The sequence below is a fragment of the Taeniopygia guttata genome, chromosome 19 (assembly GCF_048771995.1).
Source record: "Taeniopygia guttata chromosome 19, bTaeGut7.mat, whole genome shotgun sequence".
NCBI classification, from domain to species: domain Eukaryota; kingdom Metazoa; phylum Chordata; class Aves; order Passeriformes; family Estrildidae; genus Taeniopygia; species Taeniopygia guttata.
In genome coordinates this window covers 2,527,001-2,546,165 of record NC_133044.1, presented here as the reverse complement: position 1 = coordinate 2,546,165, position 19,165 = coordinate 2,527,001, and the positions used below count along the sequence as shown (strand labels likewise).

The 19,165-nt window shown below is 41.4% G+C and overlaps 1 protein-coding gene and 1 long non-coding RNA gene across 7 annotated transcripts in view; both read left to right on the top strand.

Annotated features, from left to right (window-relative positions):
• Positions 1–19,165, top strand: part of VMP1 (vacuole membrane protein 1) — a 59,603-nt gene that overhangs the window by 34,537 nt on the left and 5,901 nt on the right. For all 6 annotated transcript variants that reach the window (XM_032751763.3, XM_072916843.1, XM_032751762.3 and 3 more), the window contains 3 exons: positions 8,010–8,090; positions 10,569–10,685; positions 12,984–13,045. In XM_032751763.3, coding sequence (XP_032607654.3) covers positions 8,010–8,090; positions 10,569–10,685; positions 12,984–13,045 — 260 coding nt within the window. The remainder of the gene's footprint in view (positions 1–8,009; positions 8,091–10,568; positions 10,686–12,983; positions 13,046–19,165) is intronic.
• Positions 17,260–17,543, top strand: LOC121470914 (uncharacterized). The gene is made up of 3 exons (XR_012051487.1): positions 17,260–17,317; positions 17,355–17,392; positions 17,469–17,543. It is a non-coding gene; the product is annotated as an uncharacterized lncRNA (long non-coding RNA).

The window sequence follows — 19,165 nt, the reverse complement described above, 5'->3', positions numbered from 1 at the left end:
AAACAGTATTTTTTTCAGTGCTGATGGCTTTGAGTTCTCAGGTTTATCAGAGATTGAAAATGTCAATTTTCATGACTAGTTATCAAAAATTCCTTCCTCACAAGGTCTGGATCTTAAACCACCTCAAAACAGGGCTCAATTCTTTAGGACTGATTTTTTTAAATGAACAATATTCTGGAATTGGCAGAGCTGTGGCCACAATAACTGATTGCAGTGGTAGCTTTGAGATAAATGAGCAGCTGCAGTGGGGTTTTTGGGAGTGCTGGGATGTTCCTTTACTCCACTCATCTCCTGCCTGTGGCTGTATTATCTTGTCATGGAATCACAGAAAAATTCACCTCCAAAGGGACCTGAGGCAGTTTCTAGTCCAATCTTTTTTTTTTTTTTTTTTTTTCCCTAGTCCAGCTCAGGTTCCTCAGGGCATTGTCTGGATTGGTCCTGGAGCCCTCCAGGGCTGGAGGCTGCACAAACTCCCTGGGAAATCTCCTCCAGTGTTGCTGACATTGCCACTGACAGCTCCCCTCCTTGAAAATGGGCTGCAGGATCTGCTCTGCCAGGTCTCCTGCCCGATGTGAATAGAAAGAGGTTGTTCAGCAAGGAAAGAAATCCGTTTATTTCGTGTTTCTGTGCACGGCTGGAAAGCTGCAGAGTGTCAAAGTGGACACGTTTCTGCTCTGAGGAGCAGAGGTGGCAGGGGATGTGGTTAAAGGGGCTACAGCTCTGCAGGACAGATCTGATAAGGCTGAAAGGACACGCTCCTTCCTCTTCCTTTAGGCTGTTTCCTTTAATTGTGTCTCATTCTTTACGAAATTTCTTTATTCTTACAGCCTGTGAAGCGAAAGGACTTTTTATGTAGAAGTCTGAGGGTTTCAGTTCTAGCTGTGAAAAAAGCTGGATTTAAATTTGAGTTCTAGAGCTCACTGAGCTCTATAATCTGTGTTTCTTTTGGTATTTCCCTTTGGATTGTAACAGGCTGAAATCTTAAAATGAAAGCTGCTGAGATGGAGTTTATTGTAAAAAACCATTTTTGCAGGTTTTTCCCTTGAGAAGGGGGAGGGAGAAAGGAGGGAAATAAAATGTTCCTACCATGATCCAGATGATTAATGAAATGAAGAAAATACCTGGAAGTTCCTGGTGGAACTAATGGAGTGATCCAGAGCTGGTTGACTTCATTCCTACTCCTGTTAATGGGGAAATCTTTTTTACCATAAAATGGACCCATAATTTGGAATAATTTTACTCCAAGACAGGCTAAAATTAAATGACCAGGGAAGCCAAGCCTGCTGTTGGAATAAACACTTCACTCTGTTGTTTCTGCTGCCACAGGGCTTGCAAAAAATTCAACTCCTCACACAACTCTGTGGCTTCTTTTGTCTGCCTTTTCTAACATCTAACAGCATTTTTAAAATCTGATAAGAGGACACAGGGTTTAATTGTATTTTCTGTAGAAAAACTTTAAGTTTTCTGTCTCTGGAACTAATTGTAGTTACTCATGTCTGAGTTTACAAAGTCCCACAGACAGCATCCTCCTGATTATCTCTGGCTTGCAGCATCACCCCTTAACCTTAACATGCAGCCAGCCTCAAGAATTTGAAGACAAACAGATGTGGAAATAACTATCAATAACCTCACAATCTGTGTCCTGCATTCTCATCCTCACAATGGAAAAATCCACCTGTAGATAGAATTTCTTGTTGACCTGGGATTAGTCTGTAATATCTACTGTATGTTCATCCTTGCCTACAGATATTCTGAATATTGAACTCTTACCAGTTTCAAGCCCTCAGATCTCCAGCACAGTCTGTTTAATGAGCTTTGTGGGTGCTGCTCTCTTCTTTCCACAGTTCTTTGGAGAAGCCAAGTTTGTTTTATTGCTGTTTGGTTGCCTTCATCTTGTACTTTTTAAAACTGTTTTCATGTTCAACATCTATGTCCTTTTCTCTTGCAACTTTTCCATGATTACCCAACTCCTTTTCCAGAATTTAATGTCTCAGAAAACCCAGATTTCTCATGAAGTGAAACTTACTTAGAATGTGGAATATCTGCCCTATGCCTGTTGTGGGTAAATCCCTTTCTTTCATCAGACTTGCTTGCTTAGTTCTGCCACCATCCCATCACTGCTTTCAATAATCCTTGAAAGCTTTTTCCAGCTTCCTTTTTTGGGAGTCTGATTTCCCAGACAGGACCTTTCTCTCCCAGATTTTTGGGTGATAAGGAAGTTTAAACCTTACCCCTCACTACCCCTGCTGTCCAGGCATCAAATTAAAATATCCCCTTTTAGTTTACCCCTTTGCATTTAACTGGAAGTATTTTGGAGAAAGCTGGAACAAAGATCCATGAGCTGCTATCACAATACTCCTGTTTGTAATTTACTCACACTTTTGATATTTTGGGGGGGTTGAGCAGTGGTTTTTGGCCAGTGAGTGCTGAAGCATTTGGATTTGTTGTGACCTCCCAGCCTTGGGTACCTCTCTGACTCCTTTGCAGCTGCTCCAGTCAGTGCTTTATTCCAAGGAGTTAATAATTCCTCCCAGTCTGAAATCCTGGAATCCATTGCCTGACCACAAATGGTCATTCTCCCATAAGTTGTGTTTGATTCCATTGTGTTGTAACAGAAAGCCAGAAGAAACAGAATACTGTGCAGCTCATTTTTAACATAACTGGGATTTTTACATAAAGAGGGGCACTGTCTTTGTAGGCAGCTCTTTAAATGTTAAGGGCTCTATAATTTTGGTGATCTAAGTGGTAGCTTCATACCCAGTCTTCAATCTTTGGGGGGAAAAAATGTTCTCCACTTCAGATGATTATCTGGATAATTAAACTTTTTTATTATAGCAGTAATAGAAATAATACTCAAATCTTGAGGGATTGTCCACACAAAAGAGACCCATTTGGCCTGGGGAATCTGCAGGAGGATGAATTTCCCTCTCCAGCTGCTCCAGAGTTTTCCTGGAGAATCATTGAGGTGTAACACATTCAGGTCTCTCTCTATGCCCTTTCATTTTTTTTTTTCACTCATGCTCCTGTGTTCCTGTCACAAATCCTGTGTGCCTCCTTCCAGACCTTCTAGAAAATATTTTAACTTCTCTTCATATCAAGTTAAATCTTTTAATTTCATGTGCACCATGAGCTTGGGATGGAATTGTGTGGTATTCACATGTCCTCTGAACAGAGGGAGGCTTGGCTTTCTCAGGATTTCTCCTGTGAGAGAAGCAGAGAAAAGAGAATCAAAACAATTCTTATCTCATTCACTACTCCTGTGTTTGTGCCCATGTAGACTGTGTTCTAAAAATTGTTTACCCAAAGTCATTACTTAATTAAATTCTAGTAATGATTATTTAAATTCATTAACTAATAAAATCCATGTTTCTACCAGGATTCTCAAGAGAGAGACACAAGTTTTCTAGTTAAATAGTTAATAATAGTTATTATTAATATAGTATAATATAATTAATTAACCTTCTAAAATCATTTAAATCCTACACATCATTCTTCCCAAATCAAAAATCCCAACACTAATAGAATTGACTCAACCTTTGTGTTAAATCTGCCAATTTTACCAATGTATTTGTAAAGCTTGAGTTATTTATAGCAGAAAAGAAAGGGAGAGAAGTTTGCCTAGGCCTCAAGTCCCTGGGATCTGGATCTGGTTGTTTTTTTCCAGAGATTGAGCTGGGACCTGATGGGTGCCACTGATTTCTCAGTGCTGCTAAAACCTGATTGCAGCTGTTTGAAAATGAAATATCACATTGCCTAATCTGTGCAGGCTTCAGAGAACAGAGCTGGGGAAGTGTTACAGGTTTTTTTGTGGGATTCACTCCAATCCTGATTACTCCTGTGGATCAATAAACAGCTCTGCACTTGCAGAGTAAGGGAAAAGAGTCTCCACAATTTCAGTGGGAACATTTAATTGTGACTGTTCTGTTACAGAGGGAAAAGAGGAAAAAAATATTTATTAAAATTATTTTTTCCTTGAGCTTGTTAATTAAATCTGGTGAGGTGCTTGTTCTTCCCTCAGACTGAGGAGCTCACCAACTTTACAGTGAGGGGAGAGAGAGATTAAATTATAAATGGAAACCAAATAAAACAGAGGGATGGGGCAGAACTTTGTAACATAGACAAGGTTGTCCATTCTCTCTTTCAGGAAGGATTTTCCAGGGATAAAAGGTCCATATTTACACAGGGAGGAACAACGAGGTAGAACATCTAAATTCTCCTTACCATCCCTTTAGGTTTGGAAATTTGGGAGGGTTTTTTTATCCCATGGAGCCGGTGGGGTCAATCAAATGCTGAAAAATTCCGTTTTGCTGAGGCTGAGCAGGTCCAGGACAATTCCCCCACCCGAGCTGGGCCTGGGGAATCATCCCTGACCTTTCCATGCTCTGTTCCAGCCCAGATCCTGGCATGTGATGATTAACCCAGTGAAGTCATCTTTAATCATTTCACCTTCCTCTGCCTGCGCCGTGGCACTCACAGGAAATCTATTCCCAAACCCCAAAAAATAAATCATCTCTGAAAGGGACACAGTGAGCTAAAGCATCCTGAAATGTTATAAAGAATGAATCACAATTATCTGAGAGGCCAGTCCAGTCTAGACTTTAATTTGGGGGGAAAATGGTTTGCCTGTAAGTAGCTGAACTTTTATCTCTTTTCATATATATATATATAAAATTCACATACATATTTATATTTATATATATAAAATAATCCTATTTTTAAAATTAATTGATGCAAGTTATTTTCTTTTATTTCAAATGCTTAAAAAAACAGAGAAAAGATTGTTCCCTGTGCAGGCTTTAGAAAAGAAGAAAAAAATTCTGTTGTGAAATAGGTAAAAGTTGTAAAACTGAGGATTGTAGTCTCAGAGAAATGAAACTTTTAAGGCTTTTTTATTGTTGCAGATGTCGCAAAGATTTGTCAAAAAAAATTTAAGGAAGGAACCAAAGAGAAATAATTCTGAACTTGTTTTCACAGAGTAAATGTTGAGGCTGGAATTCATAGTTTTGTTGCAACCCTGGTAGGTTTATTACCCTGCAAATTATTCATAGCTTTGATTACATTAGATCATAGAAAATAGGTACCAAAAAAATCTTTAATTTGTCTTTTGGCTTATTTATAAAATTTGGAAAAAAGAAAGACCAATGACAAGTTCTTGAGTGAAATTTTTAGAATTTAAAATTTTAACATTTTCCTTTCCATGAAGTACTTTGTGATAGACAATGTAAAACCAGAACTTAACAAAGAAACAAGCTGAGTAATAACTTAAAAAAATAAAGTTATGAATTAACAAGGTGAGAAAATTTGCTCCAACATTGGTTTGGGGTTTTGGGTTTTTTTTTTTTTTGAGACAAACTTGTTAAACATTTTTTTAAAGACCTTCATTATTAGCATTTTCATGTTTTATATGTTTCTAGCTGGAGGGAAAATATTAGTTTCAAGGCAGCCTTGAATTTTGTAGTTGAGAAATGTGGGTGAGGGAAGCTGGTTCTTTTTAAGAATTTTGGTTAAAAACAGTGCACTGTGCTTTACCCTAAGTTAATACAGTCAATTTATATCAAATTATAATAATATATTTTATTAAAGCTGCTGTGCTGCAAGTATTAGTTTACAGGTCATTTGCTAGAGAGTTTATTTCCAATTCCAGCTTATGAAAATGAATACAACAGTGCATTAGCAACACAGTAAAAGATAATGGGGGAATAAATTAAAATCAGAATAGAAACAACTTCCATGCAAATAAATCATGGAGCCACTTGAATAATTGTCTTGGAGTGTTTTATTTTCAAGATACTTTGCCATCAGATTTATGGAACTGCGAGGGAAAAAATATTTATTGGCTTATAAAAGTGAAAATATTGCTCAAACCCTGTGAGCTTTGGGAAATGGGGGAGAAAATAGGAGCTGAAAATGGCCAAAGTGAGCTCTGCTCCAGAAATCCCTGAGAAAGGAACAATTTCAGGACACCTTTCCCAAGGACAAAATCTGCTTTAGCACTTTTTGGTGTTTAAATTAATCTGTAAAGAATCCTAAAGGCTGCTTTTCACTCGTGTGTTTGCCCAGGGAATTGGAGAGGTGTTGTTTTCCTTGGGGAAAATCCTAGAAATAAATAAAATAAAAGGGTGTTTTTATAAAATATCAATAAAAGGGTATTTTATTCCCTGCATCCCAAATCCTGAGGGTCCCACTGGAGCTGGGATCCCCTTTTTGGGTTCTGTTTCCTTGGAAATAACCACGAGGGAATTTGGGGTTGCAGCAGGAACTGCCCTGGATGTCGCAAGAATTTTGGGCTTGGCTGTCAGGAAATTGTTGTGTTTTGTTGTTTAGAACAATTTATGTCAAAATTTTCTGTTTTAATGAAAAAAAAATCTAAAAATTTGTTTTACTTTCCAGGTTGTTTCCTATCAGAATAAGCTCATTTATTGGTTTGGTGTCAGCCTCACTGGGAGCAGGTTTAATCCCTCGTGTTCTGTGGGGATCCTACGAGTTCAGTGGGAAAATATCAGGGAAAATTTTCATTAAAAGAGTGAATTTTGATCTCTTCCATTTTGTGATATTCTTGAGGTTTTTTATATTCCCCTGTGGTTAAAAGTGTCCCACTGAAAGATTTGGGAAATCTCATTTCTTTGACATTTTTCTTACAGTTTTGAGTTATTTTTCCAGGCATTAAATACAATAAATAAAATTATTCTGACTTGAGTAATAATTAGTTCTTTGGGATATTTTTAGAATTTTCAAATAGGGAATTTAACTGTTTGAAAGTACAGTAATGGAGAAAAGTTACTACTTGAAAAAGGGGTGTAAAACAAAGCAAGTGGTCTCATCACAGATCTATTCTTTTTTTAATCTGCCACAGAATATTTTGTCAATTCTACAGCTCAAAATCTAAATAATATGCACGAACATTGTAAAATAATTGTAGTTTTCCTTCTTTGGTGTGTAGTATTTAAGGTTTTGATGGAACTGTAACAAAATTTAAATTGCATAAATGTAATTTTTCTGGATTACCCCACAGTTGCTTTAATCAATAATTAATGATATTCTAGATGCTACAATTCAATAGTAAAGGGTGGAATTTAGAATGTCATTAATTATTGATTAAAGTCATTTCCTTGGGTAATTTACTGAATTGCTCCTGGAAAATCAGAATTTTATTGCTTATTTGTAGGTTTTTAAAAAAGGAATGGGTAGTTATTTTTTAATGTTTGCTATTCCCAAGGATTCCAAACTTTCTGGAACTGTTGTGACCAAGCCTGAGCAGGGAGCACTGACCTTGCTTTTATTTTTCTGGACAGTTTAGCTTCAAAAGAATTTTATCTCCTGTAAATTCCCTTCTCACATGCAAAGAAACTACTTGTGAGAATCTTTGGTTTTGTTTTTTAAGCAGTTTTCTGGGTGTTTGGCAAATTTTGAGCCTCAGGAGTAAGGACTGATCACAAAATAAAAGGAGGCAGCTCCAGTCACAGGGGCTGCACCTTCCCTGCTTTTAAAGTAATTTAGGCTCAGCTTTCAGGATTTTAACGAATTTTACAAGTCTGTTGTAGGCAGTGCTTGGAATTGGCTGCTTTGATTGATATCCTGGGTTTGGGAGAACAGATCTGAGGATATAATGGGATTATTGTGCTCTTTCTGTTCTCAGAAAGTTCCTTTTTGCCCCTGGAAATGGCATTGGAGGAATGAATTCCCTCTGCTAGTTTAAGGAATAAGGTGTAAGCAGCACTGGCATTCCAAAGATATGGGGAAATAAATAATGGAAAACCTGTTTCCATAGCAGTGAGAGCTTAGTGCCACTCACAGGGTTTGGAAAAAACCAAAAAAAAAACCACAAAACTCAGTGCATGTGGTGCTCAGATTTCCACCACGATTGTCCCTCTAAACTCAGGCTTTCACACCAACCTTCCTGGTTTAAAATGTCTCCCAGTTCCCAGTTGGGAAATGCTGGAAATCACACACCTTCTGAGCTCAGTTCAGGTGGGTTTTCCTCATGAATAATTGTGTTTTCCCCTTTGCAGGACTTTGCTTCCCGGGCTAAAGTGGCTGTGCAGAACCTGGTGCAGAAGGTTGGATTCTTTGGGATCCTGGCCTGTGCCTCGGTGAGTTTTCCCCAGGAAATTTATTTATTTGGGGATTTATGGGCACAAACTGCAGCTTGGATCTTCTGCCGTGGAATTCATTTTTGTTTGCACTTTCTGTGACCTCTGTGGTGCTCAAGGAAACAAAATCTGCTGGAATTGTGTTGGGATTTCTTCAGGTGTTGATGTATTGTATTTGACATTCTTGACATCCTCAAATCCAGAGGTGTGCATGCATTGGAGAGTGGGAAAGCCCCTGCAGAAATCCTGATTCAGGTGTCCTTCCATTCATTCCAGTCCTCCCAAATCTGCTCTTTGGGTCATTAGGAACCAGAGAGGGCAGAAAAAGAAAGCAAATTTCAGTTGTGGCTGTGGAGCTACAAACTGCTCATGGCTTTTTAAATCAAGAGGTGAAAGGAGCATCTCCAGTCATGCTATTTTAGTTTTTTTAGTAGGATAATGTTCTTCTTTCAGAATAAAACAATAATATTGGAGGTTTCAAGCTCTCTCTGGAGCTGGTAGGAATGGTGTGCCTTGTTCTTTATCCCACACACCAACTCTGGGACATGATTGCAGTGAAGGGGAGAAGTGTGTGATCCCCCCAGCCCCATTTTTTGGAATAACCACATTACCCAGCTCTGAGGCTCTCACTCCACACTTGTCCAGCATCTCTTGGTTTCCTAAATTATAAAGATGACACAGCCAATTGCTTGCTCAGATGTGGGTAACCTGTGTTAGGATTAATCTGATCAGAGTTGCTGCCCTAAAGCTCCTGCTCACTAATCCTTTGAAATGTCTTCATGTTGGAGTTTAGCCTACAAGCTGCTCCTTAAATCCTCCTGGGCAGGAGCTGCTCCCTGCTCTGACACATCCCTGCCCCACCCATCCCTGTCCTTGTCACCAGCACAGCCTGGAGCTGGCAGGGCTGAGGGCTGGGCAAGGTGCAGGAGTGGAGAGCAGGAGGAAGGGGTTTGTAAACACCAGAGGTGGCTGTAAACACCCCAGAGTTCCTGCTCAGTAATACTTAAACATTTGTTTAACTTATTCTGCACTTTGCTGCCCAGGCCCTGCTCAGCCCTGAGCTGCAGCTGGGCTGGGGGAGGGATGAGGATGCACCAGGGCACACCTGGGGTTTGTAAATGTGCTCACACAACAACTGCAGGAGAAAGGGAGAGGTTGGAGAAGGCTCCAGAGGACTTGGAAAAGCAGGAATACAGAGCTTTCCTTGGAAAAGAGGAATGCTCTGTGTGGCACCTCTGGGTGAGCAAGGGGAAGGAAAGCAGCTCCCCATGTGTGCTCCTTGCTTTTGGCTGTGCCCCCACCAGCCCAGGGGCTTCTCTGTGCCCTACCAGCTGTCCCCTCTGCTTGCCTCCCTTGTAATTGTCATCTTCCTTCTGGATTTGAGGCAGGGTTTTATTTGATGTGTATTTTATGAGTGGAGAATTTGCTGGTGAAGTGGTAATGACTGTCCCAGCTGTGGGTCCTTGTCTCTCAAGTGGTGGCTTCTAAATGCTGCATAAAAACACCAAAGCAAGCAAATGGAAATTAAAATTCTGCAAGCTTATCCAGTGAAGTCAACTGACTGTCATGTTGTTTAGTGGCAATGAGGAAGTCAGGATTGTCTGGAGTTTATTTCTATATAAAGGCAGCTCTGGGGAAGGAACAAAGCAAGAATCAGCCCTGAAGTTCCTCGTTGTGACTTAGGAGAATTTGCCATCTTGTCTTTGTGTGCCTTTTTTTTTTTTTTTTTTTTTCACAGGTTGCAGGCTTGGTGGCAGAGTGTCCTTTATTCTTTCCATATCTGCACTCTTTATTGCTTGATTTAAGTCACAAAACACCAGCAGTACCACAGTGCTCCTGGGAGTGACCCTGCTCAGACACTGCCCTTGTGCTGCAGGCTGAGAGGGAGAAGTTGGAATTCAGACACTTTCTTGATTTCATTTCAAAAATATTTTACAGATAGTATCACAATACCAAAAGTCAGGCCAGCAGTTTAATAATAATAAAAAATTCTTTTAATTTTAAATGAAATGCATATGCTTAATAAAATCTAATCAGTGTTTTTAAACTGGATACATATGACTATAAATGCCGGTTTTTAATGTAGTTTCTCAGCTGGAAATCACTGGGGATCAGTTGAAACTCTGGCTTCCAAGAGTGATGTGCTTGTCAGAGAGAAAATTTGATAAATCACTCAAAATGGCTTTGCTGTGGTTTCTGTGCACTTCACACGGAAAACTTTTCATTAGCTTTTTTCAGGATCCAGGGGTAAGGAGGGACCATGAGAATGGAATTGTCTGGGACATTGTCTAGCTGAACCCCAGAGCCTTAAGTTATGTGGTGCGACATCAACATTTTTGCAATTATTAAGACACAAGAGTTTTGGATCAAGTTGGAGAGGGGGAAACTGTTCATTTTTCTAAATTTCAGACTCTGTCATGTTCCTGTCCATCCAATGTGTGCTGCAACTCATGAACCTCTCTCCCTTGCACTCCACAGATCCCAAACCCCCTGTTTGACCTGGCTGGGATAACTTGTGGCCACTTTCTGGTTCCCTTCTGGACCTTCTTCGGTGCAACCTTGATTGGAAAAGCTGTGATTAAAATGCACATCCAGGCAAGTGCTGCCCCTGCCTCGGGGCTGGAGGGGGGTGAAACCTTTGATTCCTTCCCTGCCCGTTCCACTCTGTTCCTTGGGAATGAATCCTGCAGTCTCCTTGCCCGACTTGAAGTAATGGAAATTAATTTGGTGCAAGGGATTTACAATAAAGGAGCTGCTGGGTTGCTCCAAACTGAGGCAAGTGAGTAATTTATAGCTGCTGACCCGCTCAGGAAATTGGTGGTTAGCCAAAGTATTTACCTACAGCCCTTACCAGACTGCCAGGGCTCCAGCAGTGAACTCCTTTTTGGTAACAAACACTCATTTGCACTTTGAAATGTCCTTTTTAGCTCACTGAGAAAACCCCACTGAGCCCTGCCGGGCTGGGCCAGCCCAGTTTGGGCGGATTTGCTGCAGTTTTGGGGCTGGTTTTGGTGTCCCAGGTCACTTTGGTGGGCCCTGTTTGTCCTGCTCGCTCAGGGCCGTGCCAGATGTGCTGGGTTTGAGAATCCAAATCCAGCTGTTTGCACAAAACGTGGAACTCTGCTTGGAAATGCGTCACCCTGGTCCAAGGAGAGATGAAGTTTTGATTCCCTGGAGGGTTTGCTGGTGTGGTCAGGGCTGTAGCATGAGCTGTGTTTGGGATGTTTTCAGCTGAGTTTGGGTTTTTGCAGCGCCTGTGCCTCTCTTGTTTGGAAACCTCTGCCGTGACTCTCATCAAAATAGCAGAAGCTTTTAGTAAAAAAATATTTTGTGTTACAGCCTCATCAAGCTGCTTTAAAATCTTTATTTTGCCCTAAACACAAGCTCTTTTCTTCCCATCATTTTTAAAATGGTTATTTTAATTTGCCCAGTGCTGAAACAGAAAACAATAAATAGATTTGGAAATTCTTCCATTTCTTGGGATAAAACAACTTTTTCTCCACACTTATTTTTATATTATCTGCGTTTTCTTCTGCTTTTAAATCCATCTGTTGCTAAAATGTGTTCTGGCAGCACAGAAAAGTGAAATAATATTAGATCAGTATTCCTTTATTATTTTAATTGCCTTGTTCAGCTACCACAGTGTTTGCTGTGTAATTTATAGTGCTCCACACTCAGATCCCATGTAAGTGAAAAAACATTTCCCAGTGCCTTGTACAGTTGATAAATCATTTAGTTTTGTAATAGGCTCAGCTTTTAGAATTCTCTTTTTCAAGCACACCCTTGTGCAATAGCCTTGATTTTTTGGAGTGATCTGGCTGGACTTGGAATTTAGGAAATGTGAGAGTCATGGAAAAGGCTTTTAATGCAATGTTCAGACAGGAAGTGAGTGACTGGTGCAGTGGCCATCCCAGGACTCCTTTTATATTACCTTACTAAAATGATGTCCATTCCATTTCATTTTTTTAATTCTGATTTGCATAGGTGTTGATGATTTTGTGGTTAGTAGGAAATCAAGAGTTATTCTGTTTTGTAAAATTATATTAGATAAATCACAGACTTTTTTTTCTTGTAAGGTTGAAATTGTACTTGAAATTTGTCTTTTAATATGTTTAATAGTTTTTAATATGATTAAATATTATATTTGGAATGACATGAGCCTCATGGGTATAGGTTTGATTTTTATGTAGGGGTAAAACTTGCTAGGTTAGATATTCATATTTAATATTACTCTGCTAAATTGTTTTTATGAAGAGTTTTAGGATACAGTTTGGATTAGGGTTAGGACTGGGATTATTAGGGACTGATTATTCTGTTTTATCATAGTCTCACAAGTGCTCAAAGGCTCTTTCTTTGTTTTTCACTGAGGATTTTTTTGCTGTTTCTGTCTGAATCAGGGACCTAAACCACACTATTTTCCCCTCTGTGATCCTGTTTGTGTGAGGGGCTGAATTTCCCTGGCTGTTTTTCCATTCTAACATTGTTGACAGAGTAAAGTGACCTTGAGCTTCTGGGAATGGGAGTTTGGGGAGGATGAGAATGGGCAGCAAAAAACACTGCAAGAAATGCAAACTGTGAGCAAACAGGGGCAGAAAGTGAACAACAGCTTTTTTTTTCTCTCCTACCCCTTTTCTGAGGAGAAGGTTGAAAAATAAAGAGGAGAGGAGGGAAAGGTGGGGAGGGGCTGATGGAGAAGGAGCAGAAGGTGGGCTTCAGGCTTTGAAAAATAAAGAGTAAAAGAGGGAAAGCTGGGCAGGAACTGCTGGGGAAGCAGCACAAAGTGCTCCAGGTTTTGAAAAATAAAGAGTAAAAGAGGGAAAGCTGGGCAGGAGCTGCTGGGGAAGCAGCACAAAGTGCTCCAGGCTTTGTGTGACTGCTCTTGTTCCTCCACAGAAACTCTTCGTTATCATCACCTTCAGCAAACACATCGTGGAGCAGATGGTGGCCCTCATCGGGTGAGTAATTCCCAGCTCAGTAATTAATTAATACCTGCACCCATCAAGTGGAAAAGTACAGCAGGAGGCAGCTCAGCTGTGCTGGGGTGGTGCTTTGTTCCAGGCTTTGCCCCACGCAGGGTTTAGGTCTCACTTGCAGCTCCTTCCCCCAGTCCTTGGAGGATTTTGCAGGTCCTGAGGCTCAGGGTTGTGGCATCAGGACAGAACCTTCACCCCAAACCAAGGTTCAGCTCCTCCCTCCCGGACCCCTGCATTTCTGGGATCATTTTTGCAGTGGTGTAGTGGCAGAAAATGAGGAGATTTATATAAAATTATAGAAAAAAAATCATAGAATTCTGTGGTTACATACTAAAAACCAGGGATTTTATGCAGTGGTCCAGGTTGACAATAAACATCCTCCTTAACTAGAAGTACCTTATACATTTACAACATCATAAAACAGCAGAATTAGAAATTTGGTGTGTGGAGCTTGATCCCCATTCTGTTAAATTTCGTAGAAATTTATAGAGTGTCCTGATTTTGAGAAGGTTTGGTTTTTTGTTTTTTGTTTTTTTTTTTTTTTTTAAACTAAAGTGAATCCAGCATAATATAAATCCATAAAATAAATTTTGAGGTGTTCCTGCTTTTCCAAGGTTTCGTCTCTAGGGTAAATGGATATTTTGCTGCCCAAAGTTTAATAACTATTTTCACATAAAAACCACACTCCTCAAGAGAAGTTTCAGGGGAGGAATGTCCAGAAATAATTCCTTTTAAAACAAAATTCAAAAGAAAAAGAGTGTCAGAAGAATCTTTCAGGGCATTTCACTGGTGAAACAAATCCTGGCTTTATTATTCCTGATCTTCTGCTCAAGCATCTCCTCTGTACCAAAACTCAAAATTAATTTATTGCTGTGAACATTATTTTTAAAAAGGGAGGGAGAGAGAAAAATGTGGTTTCTTTTAAGCATCCTGAGTTTTTCTCAGCATCAATCACAGCAGACAGTTTGATCTGCCCCTAGCTCAGGTACATTTCCAAGGATTTACTCTCTTGTGGATGCTTTGAGCCAAACCCAGTAGATTTTTCCTACTTCATCTGTCTTGGAGATAATTTTGCATTGAATTACTTCGAGTGCATTCACAGGAGCTCTGCTGGATTGGGGTTTTATTGGAGGGTTGATGTCAGAGTTAAAAAATGTTCCTGGGAGACAGTGAGATTTTTGGAATGTCCTGGTACCCTTGACTTTTCTCAAGCTGTCTCCAGCATTACCTCATCAATTTCTGTTAGAGGGGAGCCTCAAACATGTTAAACAATACCTTGCTCTAAAAGCCCTATTATTGAATTAAAACAGAGCTCTGTTTAATGGTCAGTAACTTCATTTTAATCAAATTCTATCCACCACAATGACTTTTAGACTTTCTTTGTCAGGGCTGTTGCTCTTAAACAATAGGAAATATCTGAGCACAATACCTGAAAATAATGAACATGTTGATATCCAGGATAAATGGAACCTAGACAGAAGATTAAGTTGTGAGATGAAGTCTGAGAATATCTGATTTTATAAGCCAGGGAGAATTTCTTGTCAATTTTGTGATTTTTAGTCAAAAAGCAAAATTGATTCATGTGCAGACCTTGTTCTTTATTGTCACTGGGTGCTGCTGGGTCCCTCACTAACCTTGCCATAACCAGACATTTAATATCATTTAATTTGATTTTACAGTTTTGTCTAGGTCTCCCTTACAAACAGGTCATGGAATACTTTTTCTATTTATTAAATAAAAAAAAAAGAAATGTAAAAGAAAACATGGTAGGAAATTAAGAAGCTGTTTACAGAAAATTTTAAAATTTTGTAGAATTTTTTGGCAACAAACCTTGTTGGGAATGAGGAAGATAAGTGGGTTTGAGGAGTGGGGTTGGTGTGAGGTGGAAGTCCAAGCTGAGGAGGATTTGCAGAGGTGCTGGAACTCACTGGGGTGGGAATTCCAGCAGCTCCTGCTCTGAGCTGGTTTTTGGTGCCTCGGAGCTGGGAGAGGATCCTGCCCTCCCCAGCTGTGGGACCTCCCTGGGCTTTGGTGAGGGAAGATGCTCTGGAGGAGTTTTGTGTTCTGTCTCTTCAGCAAGAGTTTGTTGCTGATTTTATTCAGCTGTTTAATTACTTTGTGTGTTGTGGGGCTTTTTGGCTCCTCCATCTTTCCATTCCTGTTTTCACCTCCAGCTGCAGGGCTGTTTGTGAAGTCACACCGTGCAAAGTGCTCCAGAGCAGGGTGATGTTTTCTGGGAAGGGGCAGTTTTAAATGTGGATTAAGAATTCCCAGAAAACTACTGAAGAATTAGTGCTCAAAGCACACAGCATCCACTAAACTGTGGTCATCCATTCGGGTGGGAAATGGTCAGAAAGAAAAAGAAAATCGACATTTTTTTAGGGAGAAATCCCACCCTGCCCACACAGATTCCCTCTGGCTGTGGTTAATGATGAACTCCTGGGCTGGAAGAGGTGCTCAGGTCCAGGGCTGGATCCTGCAGCAAAAGCAGTGAATTCCTACCTGTAAATCAGAATCCCAGAATGGTTTGGGTTGGGAGGGATCCTAAAGCTCATCCAGTCCCTTCCCTCACCTCCCACTGTCCCAGGCTGCTCCCAGCCCCATCCAGCCTGGCCTGGGACACCTCCAGGGATGGGCAGCCTCAGCCTCTCTGAGGCCTTGTTAGTCCCAAAAGACTCATAAAGTGATTTGGAGTTAAAACAGAGCCCAGTGAGATTCTGCCTCTTTGATTTTTAAGTCCCTTCTTGTGGGTGTTACCTCTGAGAATGCAACAAACTGTGAAATCCACCCAAAATATCAGTGCTCCTGAAGTGTCCTTAACCCAGTGGCTTTGTGGAACAGCTTCCCACCCTTCCCAGCTCTGCAGGGCAGTGTGAGTGATTGCTCAGTGAAAGAAAAGCAGTTTTTTGGTCACAGGTACTGGAAGCATTGCCTGGACAAACCAGTTTGCTGCTATTTCTTGTGCCATAATTCTTTGCTTACAACTTAATCTCAGTCGATGCTGGTAAAGGGAGCGTGGTGTTCCTTTCACCAAAAAAGCACAAATGAGATCATGGTGACTGAGGTAACTGGAAAGTTTGCTTAAAGATTGTTGGGGGTTTTTTAGTCAAAAATAATTTACAATACAGGTTGAGGTTATTTCTTTAGAAGACAAGGCAAGAAGTGATAAAGGGACAACCAGAAATCTTGTCCAGGGGTGGGAAGAGCTGGGCAGTGGCTTCACAACCTCCTGGGAGGAATTTTGGAAGGTTAAACCAATACCCTTGACATTGTTGGTTCAAAACTCAACAACCTCCCTGCCACAGGTACATCAGAAACCTGGGGGATGTGTCCTGAGCACAGCAGAGCAGCTCCACACAAAAATGGCTTTAGTGCCCTGAAAGGGACACAGATGTGGCTGAAATTTGAGGAGCTTTGGTGTTGAAAGCCTGCCAGTGGATCACAACAGAATTAGGAGAGTTTATTTGCAAAAGGCTTGAAGGATTTAACTGAATAAGTGAAGGTTTTTTCCCTAAATTGAGTTTAAAAAAAAGATTCTTTAAAAAACAAGCAGAAGTTTTGTTCCAAAGAGCAGCAGTGAGCAGAGATGTTGCAGGTCAGAGATGTTGCAATTCCTAATTTTGAAAGCACTGGTGGAACATAACAGAATGTCCCAGAGAAAAAGCCCTGGAGCCTCCTGGGCTGCCCTGGGCACTGGAGCGTGCCTCAGGTGAGCCACGTCAAACCTGGGCCCCTTTTAGCTTTGGAACCTCCACCAGGATCTTTCCTTCTCTCATCTCATAAAGCAAATCAAGCTGCCAAGGAGCCTTTTCACCCCAAAACCTTCCTGTTAAACCTGACCATAAACCAGATTTGTTTTCTGCAACTTCAGAGCTCTGGGCACAAGGAACAGCTCAGCCCCAGAGCTGAGCTAAGGGCAGGGCTGGAGCACTGCTTGCTCCTTAGGTTTGGCTGGAAAGGGAGCTGGGTCCAGCTTTGGGGAGCCCCAGACCCCAGGAGTCAGGTTTTGGGCAGCCTCACGTTTTCATAAACCTAATCCAGATTTTGGGCAACCTCAGCTCCCAGGATTCAGGTTTTGGGCAGCCCAGGTTTTCCTAAGCCTGACCCGGGTTTTAGGCAGCCCCAGGTTTCCCTAAGCCTGACCCGGGTTTTAGGCAGCCCAGGTTTCCCTAAGCCTGACCCGGGTTTTAGGCAGCCCCAGGTTTCCCTAAGCCTGACCCGGGTTTTGGGCAGCCCAGGTTTTAGGCAGCCCAGGTTTCCCTAAGCCTGACCCGGGTTTTGGGCAGCCCAGGTTTCCCTAAGCCTGACCCGGGTTTTAGGCAGCCCCAGGTTTCCCTAAGCCTGACCTGGGTTTTAGGCAGCCCCAGGTTTCCCTAAGCCTGACCCGGGTTTTGGGCAGCCCCAGCTGCCAGGGCTGAGTCAGGCTCAGGCTGAGCCGTGAGTCACTGCAGGGTCCTGCTGGTGGTGGAGCCTCGGGGAAGTGGATGGTTTAAATACTGTGAGAATCTTTATCAGCACAGGAAATGACAGCTCATTAAAATACTAACCGTTGAGCCAGTTTAGATCACTGTCTGGAAAAAAATTAACCATTGCAGGCTCAGAGGGCTCCAGGAAGAAAGGTGCCCTGTTGAACAAGGGACACGTTATGCAAATGAATCAGCTTTGCTTATTGGCCAGTGGTATAAAAATATTTCCACTGGAATCTGTTTTTCAATGGTTTTTAAAATATCTGTCTTCCAAAGAAGTTGATACCACCGTGCTGGAGTGAAATTTTTGAGGGAGGGGTGGGTAAAATACCCTAAATACTAAAATTCCCAAATTCGGTGCCTGTTCTTAAATGTTTTGTTGCTTTGGAGCTGCAGGATGGATTTTTCTTGTGTTCCCACAGGGGAATGGAGAAATGGGAATCTCATACAATTGGTGGGATTGTTCAATGATGTCCGTAAATGCTGGGAAGGTGAAAGCCTTTGCCTTCCCCCTCTGGCCTGGCTGTCAATAATCCAATAGAAATAAATAAATTCTTTAAAAAGAGGTGAAGGTCCAGCAGGGAGGAGCCCATCCCAGCACGTTCCTTTTCTTTGTGGGATCCTTCAGTGCCTCTTCCCTCCCTTTTCTGCAGCAGGAGATAATCCCTGGCCTTGGGCAGTGCCAACCCCCAGGGATTTGCTGCTCCTGGGTCAAAGCCCTTCCCTGTGTTCCTCACTTGGAATTGTGCTGCCATTTCCCAAAGGATGTTTTTCTCTGGCTGTTTCAGCCCAAAAAGCTGAATCTGGACAAACCCTGCTGGTGTTTGCCCCAGTGAGCGGAGTCAGAGGGATTTTCCAAGCTGAGGGCTGCGAATCTTGGAGGAATTATCCCTAAAGTGGAGCCTGACTCAATATTGCATCACCTGCCCCAGGTGTGTCCAGCCTTGTCTGCACCTCCTGCTCCCCCACGGGGCTCTGGTTTCCCTCCAGGTTGGAATTTCTGTCATTAAATTAAATTAAATTGAATATTAACTCCCATCTTTGTGCCCTCCCCCCAGTGCTCCCAGTTTCCTGAGCATCCCACTGGGATGGATCCCAGTTGCTGACAGGGCTCAGACTCAGGGCTGCCTGCACTGAGATTCTTATTTCCATTTTTAATTCCATCAGGATCAGTTTGAGAACAGCTCAGGGTTATTGATCAGCTGCTGTCCAAGGCCTCTAATAAATGGCAAACTTCCATAAACTTTCACATTTTCATTCATGAAAAATCCCATGGTTTTGTTCCCAAAATTTGAGTCTATAGTGGCAGCTTTTTTTTTTTTTTTTTTTTTTGGGAAACACTTGGGAATTCTAACATTTCTCCCTGGAAAAGTGAACAAATATCCACATATTCTTTGATAAAATGGGAATTTTATACCCTAATTTATGGTGTGACAGATTATTTGTTAGATATTGGTGTTATGACACTGAGGAGCAGCATTTGATAGAGACCTGTACTCGAGGATTTATCAGAGATGGAATTAATTCCCTGAGTTATTAATTCCCAACATCTCAAGGCACAGGTTGAGAGATTTCAGTCACTCAAGAGCAACCCATGCTCCTAAAGACCTTGTAAGATGAAAATTGTGCCTTTCAG